Below are 16,012 nucleotides of genomic sequence, written 5' to 3' on the forward strand. Positions count from 1 at the left end.
GCAGTCTCCAACAATGTTGTTAATGCCATTCGAATCTTTGATACCAAATTGTCATAAATGTTCTTCAATGATGTCAAAAATAGTTATATTTTTTTTCTATTGGTTTTTTAACACTTCAGGATTTTTTTATTTCAAGTATTGTTTCTTTGAAACTAGAAATGCTAAGTAATACGAACCCTCCATGAAATGAAGGATAATAAAAAGATTTCAAATAAGTTTTTGTTTTTTAAAAGGGGTTGTCGGTTTATTAGTTAACAATGATTGATTTAAATAGCTCAAAACTTAGTAAAACCCAATATCTCTAGATTTGATAGAATCTGACAAATGATTTGAATTCAAGACGGCAAAATCAATTTTTAAAACAATGGATTTATTTATTGTAATCTGCATTTTATAACTAAGCTTATGGTTAAAAACAATTTTATGTTGACTGTTAAGTCTCTTTGATTTTTAAAACCTTATTCGTACACTTTTGAAATTGGTTTTTTCATATATCCTTAGAGTTACACTTAGCTTAGCATGTGTTAGCACAAACTCATAAAATGTTTCTCCCTAATATAGGGGTTATTTCCAATTAAACACTACAAAATTTGTTATAACTTTATTACTAACTGGAACAGTTATTTGTTGATAATTTAACCCCAAAAAAGAGACTCAAAATAAAAATATATGTTGAACAATTAACTGAAACTTTTTTCACTGAAATCAAATCCACATTTTCTGCAATACAAAGCAAATCATCTACCTACTGAGTGAACCATAAAAACGTTGAGTATTTTTTAATGCAAAAATATTTTATTTTGCAAAAAATAGATCTGTGTAAATTATGTATGAAATTTTCAGAACTGAATCATGCTAAAATATTTTAAAAAAAGTTCGCTACTACAAAAATTACATCGTTCATTTTCAAATTTCTTTCGAAATTTGCAATTTAAATTTTAAATCAAAATTCTTCCTTGAACTTAAAATTCGTGGGTTCTAAAGTCCGTTTTTGTAAAATAGTATAGCTAGTTTAGTTCAAGTATTAATCAATTTAAACTGCAAAATTATAAATTACAATTTTGCTACGCTATAAAAATCATAAATAAATGTTTCTTATTTTTATTGATTTACGATAATAAATTTAGATATCATAAGGCGAGAGAAAATTCTGCACACTCACGTAGAGAAACCGACGTGGTCAGGGGTAAAGATCGCGAAATTCCTTAAATATCCAAAATCGACTGTAAATTCGGTGCTGCAACGTTACCGGGAAAACCTTACGGTGGATCGAACAAAACAATCCAGGCGTAAAAGTGGAACATATGACTGGAAGCTGCGAGCAAAAGTATTTCGATCAGTTCACAATAATCCTGGAATCTCCTTGCGTGATTTGGCGAAAAAAAGTTTAAGAGGTTGTATATGAGACACGACCGTAATGTTAACGTAGAATTACGACAGCCTATCTTGTGGCAATGTATTTTTCGTAATAAATTTAAATTTTTTGAGTAAAGTTGATCAATTTCAAACAAATGGTTGGCCGTTAAAAACATTGTTCAGCACTATTCAGTTGCATAACTAAAGGCGAAATAAATATAAGCATGTACAATAATGTACATATAAGTGGTGTCAAGACCCATGGCTTAGAAATTGAAGTTTTGTTACTAAGCAAATTATATGCAAGCTCAGTATCAAACGCCTGCGAGAAAGCTTCTAATGATAGTGCTGACATTTAATAAATCAAGTGTTCTTAAATAAGGAATTTTGAATCTGTTTTTTCTTTTATTCAACGTTTGGATTAAAAAAAAACGCTGCATAAAAAAGACAAAAATTGAAGCAATACTTTTTTATACAACACAGTTTTTCATTCAAATTTTAATAAACAACCTACTAAATCAACAACTGATCCTTTTCATCCATACGCTTAACTCTAAAAAAAGATGACGCACATAAAATGTGCGTAAATATATATCAAGTATGTACATTTATTGTCTAATATGCAATTCTCGTGAATGCATGCATGCAATTTGGTGAATTATTTAGAGTCAGTACAATGGTCGTGCTAAAAACGACGTTTTTTAAACATTGATACCATAGGTCAAACTTGTGACAGCAAAGTGTTTTTTTTTTAATTTTACACATAATAACTATGATCAATATGTTTTGATAGGCACAGAAGAACGCAAAATACTCTCTTGCATGCAAACTATCCGTAGCAAAGAAACGCATAGTATTAAACGCCTATGAATAGGCAACGATTTCTTCAACATTAAAATCAAACGCTTGCAAGCTAACTAGTACCTATCAGTGCCGAAATTTTGAGCTTTTTCACCGCTGCCTTTGATAGAAACGCTTGACTCAGTGCAAAAGAAGAGAAAAATCTCTCTGAAAGTTCTGCCTCATGCGTCTCTTCTGAATCAGTATCAATTCGGTATCGATTTTTGTAAAGGGCGATAGTGCCAATATCGCTGTTCGAGAAAATTGCGTTTAAAATTTTACAGCTTCATGAGTTTCCGAGGAAAATCTTACTTATGAACTCAGCTGATTACTCGATTTATTTACATTTGACTCATAAGCTCTTTTGAAAAATTGATACCAAAATTTATCATTCCCTCTAAGTCAATTCTTTTTCCGTCCAGCAATCACTAGCGTAAAACGACGTTTCAAGGTGGGATTATTGATAATTCTAGATATTAGATGATTATCAACTCAACAAACGGCCCTTTTCAGGGCCAAAATATCTTTGAAAGAGTCTTGTCTTTTCAATGCAAGTTGGTCGCTTGGGTGGTGGGTGGTGTGGCGTTGGTAGTAAGTTGTGTGTGGAATGGGTGGTAGGTGTCGTGGGTGGTAGGTGGCGAGGGTGGTAGGTGGCGAGGGTGGTAGGTGGCGAGGGTGGTAGGTGGTGTGTGGCATGGGTGGTAGGTGGTGTGTGGCATGGGTGGTAAGTGGCGTGTGGCATGGGTGGTAGGTGGTGTGGCATGGGTGGTAGGTGGTGTGTGGGTGGTAGGTGACGAGAGTGGTGTGTGGCGTGGGTAATGTGTAGCCTGGGTGGCAGATGGCGGGGAAGGCGAGTGGCGTGGGTGGAATAAAGAGATGGTGGGTGACAGGTGATGTGTGGCGTGGGTGTACGTAGTGAGTGGCATGTGGCGTGGATGGTGGGTGGTAGGAGGTGGGTGATAGGAGATGTGTGGTAGGAGATGTGTGGCGTGGGTGGTGTTGGTGGCATGAGTATGTGAGGCTGCTGTGTTATGTGGATTGGTTTGTTGCCAATGGCAACAATTGGCAACTTGCCACTGTTTGAACAGCAAAACGATATCTGCATAGGATTACCGCTGGTGGGGTCCGTACGCAGATCGAAATGCTCAACAGGCAAACTGAGAATGAAACCGGTCGGCCGGAGACCCCTTACTTTTATACTTTCGAAGGAAGGGAAAAATAAAACATACCAAGGGGCGGGGCGTCCGTGTTTTTTTGTCATTTTCGACCAGCCAATCAACGATGAGCAGGCTTGAAATGTCTTTTAGGAAAGATGTCCTTGAGTTGGAAAGTTTTCGTGACGCGAGATCCGATCGCAACTTTCAATTTGCCCCCCTATAGTGTTGCCGTAAGACGTAATTCTACGTCAAAAGTTCAAGACGAACCACAGTGCAGCTCGACGAATTTGTTTGCGAGAAGGCTTGCGGTCGTATCATGCAAGCAAACACCCCAACAGGACGCTGAAACAAAACCTGGTTGCCAAAACCAGGGCAAGGAAGTTGTACGAGAAAGTGTTGACCAAGTACAACGGATGCATTTTGATGGACGACGAATCTTACGTCAAAATGGATTTTGAACAAATACCCGGTAACAAATTTTACCTTGCGAAGCGTAAAGGGTAGATTCAAGTTTGTTTTCGCAGATAAATTTGCTCGTAAGTTGATGATTTGGCAAGGGATCTGTAGTTGTGGGAAGAAGACTAAGATTTTCATCACTGGGGACACAATGAATAGAATTTTTACAAAGATGAATGTCTCCAGAAGAGGGTTTTGCCATTCATTCGGTCCCACAAAAGTCCGGTGAAGTTCTGGCCGGACCTGGCAAGCTGACACTTCAGCCGGGATGTCGTTAAGTGGTATACGGAGAACAAGATCGATTTTGTTGAAAAAAGTATCAATCCACCAAACTGTCCGGATTTTCGTCCCATCGAGAAATATTGGGCAATAGTTAAGGGCAAACTGAAGAAATGTGGCAGAACCACGAAAAAACCCGCTCAAATGGAAAAGTGATGGAACAAGATGGCGAATGAGGTTACCAGCAGTACTGTGCAGAAAATGATGGGTGCTGAAGAATGATTTTTTTTCCTTAAAGTGCAATAAAAACCCTACAAAATGACATTTTTACTTTTGTTGTACGTTATTTCTTTGCGGAGAAATAATCTATTTTATCCGACCAGATTCTATGTGAAACAGACTTTAAAATGAAGGTGTTTTGTATATGATCAAGAAAACTCGTATAAACCGTCAAAATACAGTCCAATCAATGTTACCCCAAAGCATCAAATTCTAAACAGCGGCGAAATCGATTTTTAAATCAAATTTAAAGTAGTCTTATAAATTTCTGCATCCATGTTTTACGTTCATAGGTGTCCAGTACTGGTATAAAAATTATGAAACATGCCATATTCTTCTTTATAGAAAAAATAATCGAAAAAAGGGATAAATATTACCCGGATTACGGTACCCAAGAATGGTGAGAAAAACCCGATTTAATACACTTAACAGTGGATTGGAGCCTTTCTAACAGAGTTTAAATTATATTTGGAAATATATAAAATAATATAGAATATACATGATAGATTCCTTCCCTCTGAATCATATAAGTATGATTTCAGATATTCAAACACGAAAAATTCCAATCTCAATATAAAAAAATGATGCCTGATACGTTTTTTTGGGGAAAAGCGAACTGGTATGTAAGGAGCTCATTTTATGTATGGAAAGAATGGTATTTAAACAGTAGAATTTCCAAGATTTATAACACGCTGAAATGGTGCCGTGGTAGCAACCAGAACTTTCACGTTGCTGGTCACGGTTCGAATCTTACTGTTTTTTTATGCTTTTTTTTTACTGAATAAGTAAAACCAACTACAATATTGATGGATAGCCGTGACGCGTGCCCTAGCATGATACCTTTTTTAGAGCTCAACCATGCATAGAGGAAAAATTCCCACAAAAGGAGGGGAAAGTAATATGACTATTAAATGATTAATCTCATTCTGTAAACTAAATCTGAAATCTTATTCTGATTCTAAAGTTTGAATTTTGAGTTACAACACTTAGTCTAATATTTGAATATAAGTTCCAATTTCAAATTCCAGGTTGATCTTTAATCCAAATTCTTAATCAGAATTCTAAATCTGAATTCTCAATCTGAATTCTGAATCTGAACTCTGAATTTGAATTCTAAATCTGTATTCTGAATCTGAATTCTGAATCTGAATTCTGAATCTGAATTCTGAATCTGAATTCTGAATCTGAATTCTGAATCTGAGTTCTGAATCTGAATTCTGAATCTGAATTCTGAATCTGAATTCTGAATTCTGAATCTGAATTCTGAATCTTAATTCTGAATCTGAATTCTGAATCTGAATTCTGAATCTGAATTCTGAATCTGAATTCTGAATCTTAATTCTGAATCTGAATTCTGAATCTAAATTCTGAATCTGAATTCTGAATCTGAATTCTGAATCTGAATTCTGAATCTGAATTCTGAATCTGAATTCTGAATCTGAATTCTGAATCTGAATTCTGAATCTGAATTCTGAATCTGAATTCTGAATCTGAATTCTGAATCTGAATTCTGAATCGGAATTCTGAATCTGAATTCTGAATCTGAATTCTGAATATGAATTCTGAATCTGAATTCTGGATCTGAATTCTGAATCTGAATTCTGAATCTGAATTCTGAATCTGAATTCTGAATCTGAATTCTGAATCTGAATTCTGAATCTGAATTCTGAATCTGAATTCTGAATCTGAATTCTGAATCTGAATTCTGAATCTGAATTCTGAATCTGAATTCTGAATCTGAATTCTTAATCTTGTAAATCTCATTTTGATTGTTTTGCATCACACGGTTTTCAACATTGAAATTTCTTTCATCCAAATTTTTTTTTATGATTTCGGATTTTACAACTTTTAATAGTATGGTTTTACCCCTAAAAGTATGCAGCAAACTTAATTTCAGAAAAATTGTGAAAAAAAGTTTTCACAAAACAAAATCGTGTTTTCATGCGTAATGATCTTTAAGTCATCGCAAATTTATCAAAAACTGTGCAAATTGGTATTCTTGGAGAAACAATTCCAGAATTGAAAATTGATAAAGTGAGGAGAAATTTTACGGATGATGAAAAGAGCGAAAGAACATTTTTGCAAGGAAAATTTATTAACGTACACCATACTTTACCTCGCAACATCCAGCTTCATCAATTTTTAATTCTGATATTCTTTCTCCATGAATCTAAATTTTTCACCGATATGCCGAAAATAAATTTACAAAAATTCTGAATCTGAATTCTGAATCTGAATTCTGATTCTGAATTCTGAATCTGAATTCTGAATCTGAATTCTGAATCTGAATTCTGATTCTGAATTCTGAATCTGAATTCTGAATCTGAATTCTGAATCTGAATTCTGAATCTGAATTCTGAATCTGAATTCTGAATCTGAATTCTGAATCTGAATTCTGAATCTGAATTCTGAATCTGAATTCTGAATCTGAATTCTGAATCTGAATTCTGAATCTGAATTCTGAATCTGAATCTGAATTCTGAATCTGAATTCTGAATCTGAATTCTGAATCTGAATTCTGAATCTGAATTCTAAATCTGAATTCTGAATCTGAATTCTGAATCTGAATTCTGAATCTGAATTCTGAATCTGAATTCTGAATCTGAATTCTGAATCTGAATTCTGAATCTGAATTCTGAATCTGAATTCTGAATCTGAATTCTGAATCTGAATTCTGAATCTGAATTCTGAATCTGAATTCTGAATCTGAATTCTGAATCTGAATTCTGAATCTGAATTCTGAATCTGAATTCTGAATCTGAATTCTGAATCTGAATTCTGAATCTGAATTCTGAATCTGAATTCTGAATCTGAATTCTGAATCTGAATTCTGAATCTGAATTCTGAATCTGAATTCTGAATCTGAATTCTGAATCTGAATTCTTAATCTGAATTCTGAATCTGAATTCTGAATCTAAATTCTGAATCTGAATATGAGTTCTGAATCTGAATTTTGAATTCTGAATTTTGAATCCTGAATTCTGATTCCTAAACCTGTATCCTGAATTTGAAAACTGAATCTGAATTCTGCATCTGAAATTGAATCTAAATTATGTATGAGTATGTAGAAATGAAAAAAAAAACATAAATTCATTCTTCAACACGAGTAAAAAAAACGAGGGTCATAAGATCTTCATATAAATTCCCCCCCAACGCAGTTTCCTGTACGGCTCTGCATTTTGTTGACACCCGGCATGGCTTTAGACACTATAATTTCATAAATGAAATTATAATGTCTATAGGCATGGCGGACTCTGAAGGAAACGCCCATCCGCCATTTGCTGCATTGAAAAGCAAGAAGTGTAAGATATAAACACTGTTGCCGTATTTGCCCCAGCAGACTGAGAAACTGCCCAGACCACGGTGCGTCTTAGTAATGCCTTTTACCTATTTGAGTTTGAGCCGCTTTCAATCAAGCGTGCCGATGGTTTATTGGATAGCGCTTGCAACTTGGGATCTGAAGGGTTTTGGTTCAATTCTCGAGTTAATAAAAATATTATTTTTTTATTTTGATTATCTTCAATTTATAAATGATTGCTGGTGCTGCTGCTTCGAGGCGCCACTAGCAACTTTTTTTTATGCCATAATAAGTATGATATGTATTTGGTAAAGAAAACGGTTTCAACTATTTTGTTTTTTTCCCGTTTTTGAAAGGGTTGTGTAGAAAAAAAAATGCATTCTTTTGAGACTAAAATCATTTTAATTGTGCAGCCCAGTTTCGCAAAAACGTTCTAGACATTTTTAAAATGGCACATACAAATCCACGGACATCAACAGAACTCGTCGAGCTGAGTCGATAGGTACCTATAAAGGTATGTCTAAGACCCATAATTAATGATCTCTCAAATCGACCGATAACCAAACCTTTCTGTTAGAAAGGCAAAAAATGGTGCGAAATCGATCGCGAAATAGTAGGTTGACGTTTTTTTTTTCAATAAGTCTAGTGCGAGAAAAAAATCGCAAAACCTTTGAAGAGAATACAAACGTATCAATAAAAGCTTGTAGTATTCAACCGCATATTCAAAATTCTCCTGTTTAAAATGTACATGAGTCTGCTTCGATGTAAAGATTTCGTTCTAGGTGAAATCCATGATAAATTTTATTGACAGATTCTCGAACCGACAATACTAATCTGATCAAAATGTTCATCATATTTTTGCGACTAGAGTTCGCTAGATCCCAGCGAAACCAAAACAGAATCAAAAATAAGCCGCTCATCGGGTAGCCTGTCTGTCGCCTGAGCTGCCCGCTTTCAACTTGGAAGGGCAAACAAACCTTCGTGTATTAATTATACAACAAAACTATCGAAAATCTCTGCCTCTCATTAATCATCCGCGGGCCGCACGCTGACGAAACGATAGATGCGGTCCATCAACGGCAACAGTTCACAAACACGCACCCCCAAGCCCAAACCAAGCCGCACGAAACTAGGACCGGCAGAAATCTCTCGAAAATTATATCAACTCAATCCCAGATCTGTCAACTTGTCACGTCCCCAAAAGTCCTCCCGTGGAGCTGCTACTTACTTGGAATGGAAGCCAAGGCGAGAGTGAGACAGAGTCTCTGTCGAAAGTAAAAAAAAGGACAAACAAGCCATAAATCACCACCACCGAATGTTACATCAACTATGGGGGGACAGCTCCGGAATATCCACCAGTCAAACCAAACCATCCATACACAGAGAGAGAGAGAAGCAGTAACTACCGGTCAGCCGCCCCCAGAAAAAGATCATAGGGAAGGGCGAAAAGAGGGGAGGGGCGCAATAAATTGTGCCAATCAGAAATGAACTGGCTAGGCTGCCGAAATCAAATGACTCCATTTGTCCCGGAATTCCGTCAGTAGTCGGCGCCGTTTCGGTATGCCTCCACTCCAGTTACGTGCGTGCAGGAAGCGATCGTTGATGGCATCATCAAACATCAATTAATAATATTTACGTCCTTCCATTTAGTTTGGAAATGTTGTGCCGGAAGGGAGTCAGATTTACTCTCTGTCTCTCTATTGACTATTTTTCTCGTTCTTTCTATTTTTAATGACAGATCCATATTTAGGAGCCACATGCTGTTGCAATTTCGATCAAAAATCCTCTGCAAAAGTTACAAATTAGCAAAAAGAACTTAAATATTTAAATCGTTATCATCCAAAGTGATTGAGCGAGCAGCACTTAGAAGGTGCTCAAATTGAAACCACGTTAGTTTTTAATCAATGCACGGGTCAGAAATCAAACATAGGAAACGGTTGAAATTTCCGAAAATGTCGCAAGGTGTTAACTATTTTCTGAGTAGAGAAAATCAAATCGAATAGCTCAAAGTTTTTGATTGTTTTGTGCACTCTTATGTAACCTTGCTTGCTGTAAATCAACAAAGGGTCTCGAAAATGTTGTTACATTAAGGCAAACATATTCCCATCATTAGATTTGTGCCAAACATTGCAACTTCCGAAATATTGAAAGTGTCCGTTTTGTCCGACTTTCTTCTTCTGCTTTGATGGACATTTTGAATGAAATACGAAGAAAAAAGGTTTTTATGAGATTAGTTTAGATATCCTGCACTCGTTTATTCTCAACAACTCTTAAATTTGGTCTAAAATCACAACTGAGAATCGAAATTAAAAAATAAAGATCAGTTTTAGTATAAAAGTCTTAAATTCAAAACAGGCTCTTTAGGGCTTGTGATATAGCTCAGTTGGCAAGTCTGTTGCCTCCTGAGCAGATGTCCGCGAGTTCGAGCCCAAGAGTAAACATCGAACACAGTTGTACCGGATAAGTTTTTCAATAACGATCCGCCAACTGTAACGTTGATAGAGTCGCGAATGCCATAATGATGGTAAAACGACTATAATCGAAACAAAAAAAAAAAAAAAAAAAAAAAAACAGGCTCTTTTTTTATTCAATGTACAAAACAGCATTGCCGGACAGCAGTGATTTTTCGAAAACGCAATTTCCTAATAATGTTTTGCCACCATGAAAATAGGGTGAATAGCAGTCTATATTGTGATTGAAATATGGTTATTCAATCTGTAAAGGTAAACGAATGATAGGCATTGAAAGCTTTCGCCTAGCAGATCGGAGAGAATTGCATAAACTTTGCATTTTTATTGTTGTCATTTTTTTAGCTTGATGATATTCACACAAACGTCATCGTTGGTTAGTTACCTTTCGACTACAGTAGATATAAGACAATAAAACGGAGATTCCATCAAAATATTAAGAAAATTAAAAATAAAATACGATTTTTCTAGGGCCGGTCACCATACTGTTGTCGATGAGCGGATAAGAAAATATTCAAAATGAAACATGATTTAAGCTTGAAATTTTCGTTTTTTCATCTCTATAGCACCCTCAAATGGTTAGCAAAAGATAAGGATTCATAATCGAAAATAAATTGTTCCTCTGAGAAAATTTTAATTTTGCTGCCCGGTGACAGTCATTTTTTCTAGTTTATTCAAAACGAATGTTTCATTTTGGTACATCAAACAAAACTTTCATGAAAGGTCTTAAGTCAGTTTAGTATTCAAAAACCCGTACTCACAAGATCTGTGCAAGTGATTTGAGTCATTTTGATACATTTTTGTGTCATTAATGACAACTCTGGTGAAATAACGTATAGTGTCCGGCCATAGACAAAACTTTTGGAAATGACATGGAAAACTAACATGGAATGATTTCTCACACATCATGAATATGTTGTAATTTTGTTTCTTATATTTTTAGTGATCATTATATTGATACTCTTCAAATCAGTAGTGTGTGTGTGTGTGTGTGTGTGTGTGTGTGTGTGTGTGTGTGTGTGTGTGTGTGTGTGTGTGTGTGTGTGTGTGTGTGTGTGTGTGTGTGTGTGTGTGTGTGTGTGTGTGTGTGTGTGTGTGTGTGTGTTTTTGGTTACCCAGGTGGTAAATTCGAAGAAGGAATTTTACGAATTGGTCCCAATGCACGTCGAGTGCCGTGTCTACATGGGAACAATGGGTCAACTCGTTATATACTCATCCGTATATACATATGCCCTGAACTCCACCTGGGGCGTCAGACTATTTCCCAAACCGGTACCTGCCCTAAGGCAATACTTCGGTAGGGGGTGTCTAATTCACGCATAGCGCTACTTTCGCAACACTCTCCAAGATGTTCTTATTTAAATTAAATATCATCCTGACCGCCCAAGATCATCTTCACGTTGTGGTCCCATCGGCTACGCTGATTGTTCTGCGTAGTTCATTTCATAGCTTCGGACTCTTTAAGCTTAGTAAAGTTAACCTACGTTATCCTACGTCAATCGCAATTTGCGTCAGTTTCCAACTCCTTTGCAAAGCAGTCATTATCCGGGCGAGCCCATCACTGCTTGCCATGTGTTAATGTCATCACACATCTTCGGCAACATGTAGTCCGCTGTCGTTTCTGGTCCGCAGGCGGCGAATATGTTGGCACGTTCCTCTTCAAATCTTGGACAATAGAATACCACGTGTTCGGGTGTCTCGTCCACGTCACCGCATGTTAGGCAGACCGGCGAGGCCGCATATCCGAACCTGTGGTGATACGTCATGAAGGATCCGTGACCAGTCAGGAATTGCGTCATGTAGAAATCCACTTCGCCATGCTTTCTCTCCATCCACTCTTTGATGTTTGGGATCAAACGATGGGTCCACCTTCCTCTTTCCGAGCTGTCCCACAGCTGCTGCCAGTTGGCCATGGAGCTATCTCTGGCTCGTGTTCTCACGTTTTGCGTTCCTCTATTTTCGTAGCAATATGAGTCCTCCACCAACAAAACCGAGATGGGCATGACTCCCGCTACAACGCATGCAGCCTCCGACGAAACGGTGCGGTATGCACTGATGACCCACAAATTCATTCGTCTCTGTACGCTGTTCAGCTTCTGTTGGTTACACTGGATGTTAAGACCAGATTTCCAGGCCGCTCCTCCGACTACTTCGGATCCCCGAGTTGTTCGCCATTATCCTCGTGAGTGCGGCCGTTGCTGTTGCCGCCTTCTTGCACACATACTCAACGTGGTTTTTAAAGCTGAGCCGGTCGTCAATCATCACACCCAAATATTTAAGCTCACGCTTTGATTCGATAGTGCATGATCCAACTGTAATCCTGCCTGTTTGCGGTGAAATCAGGTTTGATATCAGGACCATCTCGGTTTTGTGGTGAGCCAACTGCAAACTTTTGGAGTGCATCCAGCTCTCTACCGCATCTACAGCCTCTGAAGCTCTTAGCTGGACGATTTCTATAGAGTAACCCGTCGCTAGTAGCACGACGTCGTCCGCGAAACCAACCAACTTTACTCCCTCTGGCAGGCTCAATGTCAGCACCTCATCATACGTAATATTCCACAGAACCGGGCCCAGTATCGACCTTTGCGGCACTCCAGCTGTAACATCCATTTCCTGAAATCCTTCGCTCGTCATGTATAGAAGCTTACGGTTCTGGAAATAGATTTCCACTAATTTGCAGAGATATTTCGGTATCCTCATTTTTATAAGCGAAGAAGCAATCGCTGCCCAGCTGACACTATTGAAGGCGTTGCGCACGTCCAATGTTACTACTGCACAAAAACGGTTCCCTCTTCTCTTCTTGAGTCTGGCTTTATCAGCCGTTTCGATGGCAGTTCGAATGGCGTCGACTGTGCATCGCCCTTTTCGAAAGCCGAATTGATTGTTAAACAATCCGCCTTCACCCTCGGTGTACCGATAGATACGATTAAAGATCACCTTTTCCAGAATCTTTCCAACCGTATCCAGTAGGCATATTGGCCTGTATGCCGATGGGTTCTCCAATGGCTTTCCTGGTTTGGGCAGCAGAACCAGCTTCTGCCGTTTCCAAATATCTGGAAACATTCTTTCCTCTATACAAATTTGCAGTGACGATCGGAACATTTCGGGAAATTCCATAATCGCGGCCTTAACTGCAATGTTCGGGATACCATCTGGACCCGGAGCCTTTTCCAGTTGAAGGGATTTGGCGATGTCGCGCAGTTCTTCCAACGATATTAACTCCTCCTCGCTTGTATCCCAGTCGTACGGGACTTGCGGCCAGCTATTGATATCATGATGAGGGAACAGCTCTCTCGTTATTTCCCTCAGTTTGTTGGGGCACATTTCAGGTGGTGCGCTACCGCTTTTGTTTTTTGCCATAACTATCCTGTAGGCATCGCCCCATGGTCGGTCATTGGCATCAAGACAAAGTTTCCTTAAACATGCCTTTTTACTCTCTTTAATTGCCTTGCATAGGTTTCTTTTCACATGTTTGAGAAGCGGCCTACGCTCGTCTCTCTCCATTTGAGTTCGTGCTCTCTGCATGTTTCGCCTAGTGCGAAGGCAGCTGGCACGCAAAATCGCGATTTCCACAGTCCACCAATAAACTGGTGGATGTGGGGTTCTAAGATTAGCTCTCCTCGTCATTGCTGCGTCACAAGCACGTGTGAGTACTTTCGTCAGGTTTTCCGCCGACAAGTTTGACAGGTTTTGCTCCCATTTCGAAACCTCGACAAAGACCATAGTACATGGAAAATAACAGGTAGGCCATTGCGCTTAACCTCACTCGAAAGCTCCGTGTATGTACACAGCATGCTTGCATACCAACAAAAATAGTTATGAAAATTTGGCAGTTTTATATGGAATAGAAAGCAAAATTATTCATTTCTCCGTACATAGCCATTCGATTCTTTTGAAAAGGGCTTCAGATTAAAGATTGATTCTTCAGGCTCATCGGAAACTATTTTTTGCTTTGGATTTTCGGATCTGAACCATAAATAATGAGCATACAAAAGTAATTTTCATCGTTGTCTCCCTTTTTTTGAGAGCAAGCAATGTAATGTTTTCTTCTGTCTAAGTTTAACATTTGATAAATGTTCTAAAATACATCGTTTTTCTGTGAGGAAAAGTCATTTTTTTGAACTTTTATTAAAATCACAAAGGAAAAAGGCCACACAAGGCAAAAATATCATCAAATTTTATGTTTGAATCGAGAAAAAGCCCGTTGCATATTTCATTTAGCGGTGTTGAAAAGCCAAATGTTGTTTGTTGCATTAAAATGCATCAGTGCATATTTTTCTCATAATTTTATTTCTTGTCAATTTTAAGAAAAAAATGATTTTTTGATAAATTCCATACATTTGCCAGTTTTTTCCATAACTATTTTTCGGGGCCTCTTACCAATACGTTGAAAGAGAGCAGAATGGCCTACTTTGTTTATTTCAAAGTACTATGGACAAAGACATTCCGGTCAAATTGTTTTGTCTTCCAGCGTCGTTCACCTGTCATTACCTCTCCTCCAGTAGTGAACCTTCATATAAGAGAAGCGACATCTGATCCCTTTAAAATAAAGTATGTGGCAACATCGCCAAAATCTTGAACAAAAAACTCCTCAGCACTGTTTTCTGGCTCAATGTTCAAGCTCTAAAGTGAACGCTTCTATAATCCAACAAAACAACATTGAACTCGATGCCCAAAGGTTCGCGATAAACGGTATGAATGACTTGAATTTCGTAAACAATCAGATAGTTTTCTAACTAGGAACACGATTCACCAAAGCATTGAAAAACATTGCACCTAATCATAAATTCATATGACCAGCTTTAAAATTATCTGTTTTAACTATAACAACAATCACAATACCTTCCTTGGTTGAGTTTTCAATAAGAAAGGTAAAAGATCTGCGACAAATGCTCGGATCGATTGGAATCGATTTTGACAGTTCTTTTGTATCGATTGGAATTTTGTGTTTCAGACCAGAGGTGCCAGGTCGTTTTGTCAAAAATCAGGACACTGCAAAGAAAAAATCAGGATTTTTCAGGACACCACCAAATTGGCGAAAACAAAATGCAGTTCTGCAAAGATTGCATAACTTAAGGCGAAATATAGGTGCTGAAGACGCCTCGAATTATGCAACTGTAGCGAGAATAACCTTGGCTAGCCTGCAGTTAATATCGAAAAACCTCATTCAAATGTCATTTGAATCGAAGTATCTCATTGGTTTAACTGGTAAAACTATTTTATTTATGATTTGTTTGATGTTCTCATCATTCAACAATAAATTAAGTTATGATTTGGATATTTTTAAAAAATCAGGACAAATCAGGACATTTTAAGGGCCATTTTTCAAAAATCAGGACAATTCAAGCGTTTTTGAAAAATCAGGACGGTCTCTCAAAAATCAGGACAAATCCTGATAAATCAGGACACCTGACACCCCTGTTTCAGACGTCGCGTCGCTTCTCTTATATGGAGGATCTCTATCCTCCTTCTCTGACTGACTGTATACTTGTGTGTGTTGTGTGTGTGTGTGTGTGTGTGTGTGTGTTGTGTGTGTGTGTGTGTGTGTGTGTGTGTGTGTGTGTGTGTGTGTGTGTGTGTGTGTGTGTGTGTGTGTGTGTGTGTGTGTGTGTGTGTGTGTGTGTGTGTGTGTGTGTGTGTGTGTGTGTCAGTTGGAATTCACTCTTCAGTTGTGAAAATGCCGTCCAAGGAAGAAGAGCAGCGTAGCTAAATTTTGCTCGCGCATCGCGAAAATCCGAGCTACTCGCACGAAAAGCTGGCAAAATCGCTAAAAGTTGCCAAATCAACCGTTACAAATGTAATTCAAGTGTTTGGGGAACGTTTGTCGACAGCCACGAAGTCTGGATCGGGGGGAAATCGCAAACCGGAAGCCGCTGAGACGACAAAGAGAGTTGCCGGTAGTTTCAAGTGAAACCCTAACCTCTCTCTCCGAGATGCCG

General features: G+C 38.0%; 1 protein-coding gene across 1 annotated transcript in view; it reads right to left on the reverse strand.

Annotated features, from left to right (window-relative positions):
* LOC129738018 (eukaryotic translation initiation factor 3 subunit D-like) overlaps nucleotides 1-13,397 on the reverse strand; it is a 36,335-nt gene extending 22,938 nt beyond the window's left edge. The window contains exon 1 of the mRNA XM_055729193.1: nucleotides 12,655-13,397. Coding sequence (XP_055585168.1) covers nucleotides 12,655-13,397 — 743 coding nt within the window. The remainder of the gene's footprint in view (nucleotides 1-12,654) is intronic.
* Nucleotides 13,398-16,012: the final 2,615 nt, after the last annotated feature.

The sequence above is a fragment of the Uranotaenia lowii genome, chromosome 1, assembly GCF_029784155.1.
Source record: "Uranotaenia lowii strain MFRU-FL chromosome 1, ASM2978415v1, whole genome shotgun sequence".
In the NCBI taxonomy this organism is placed as follows: Eukaryota; Metazoa; Arthropoda; class Insecta; order Diptera; family Culicidae; genus Uranotaenia; species Uranotaenia lowii.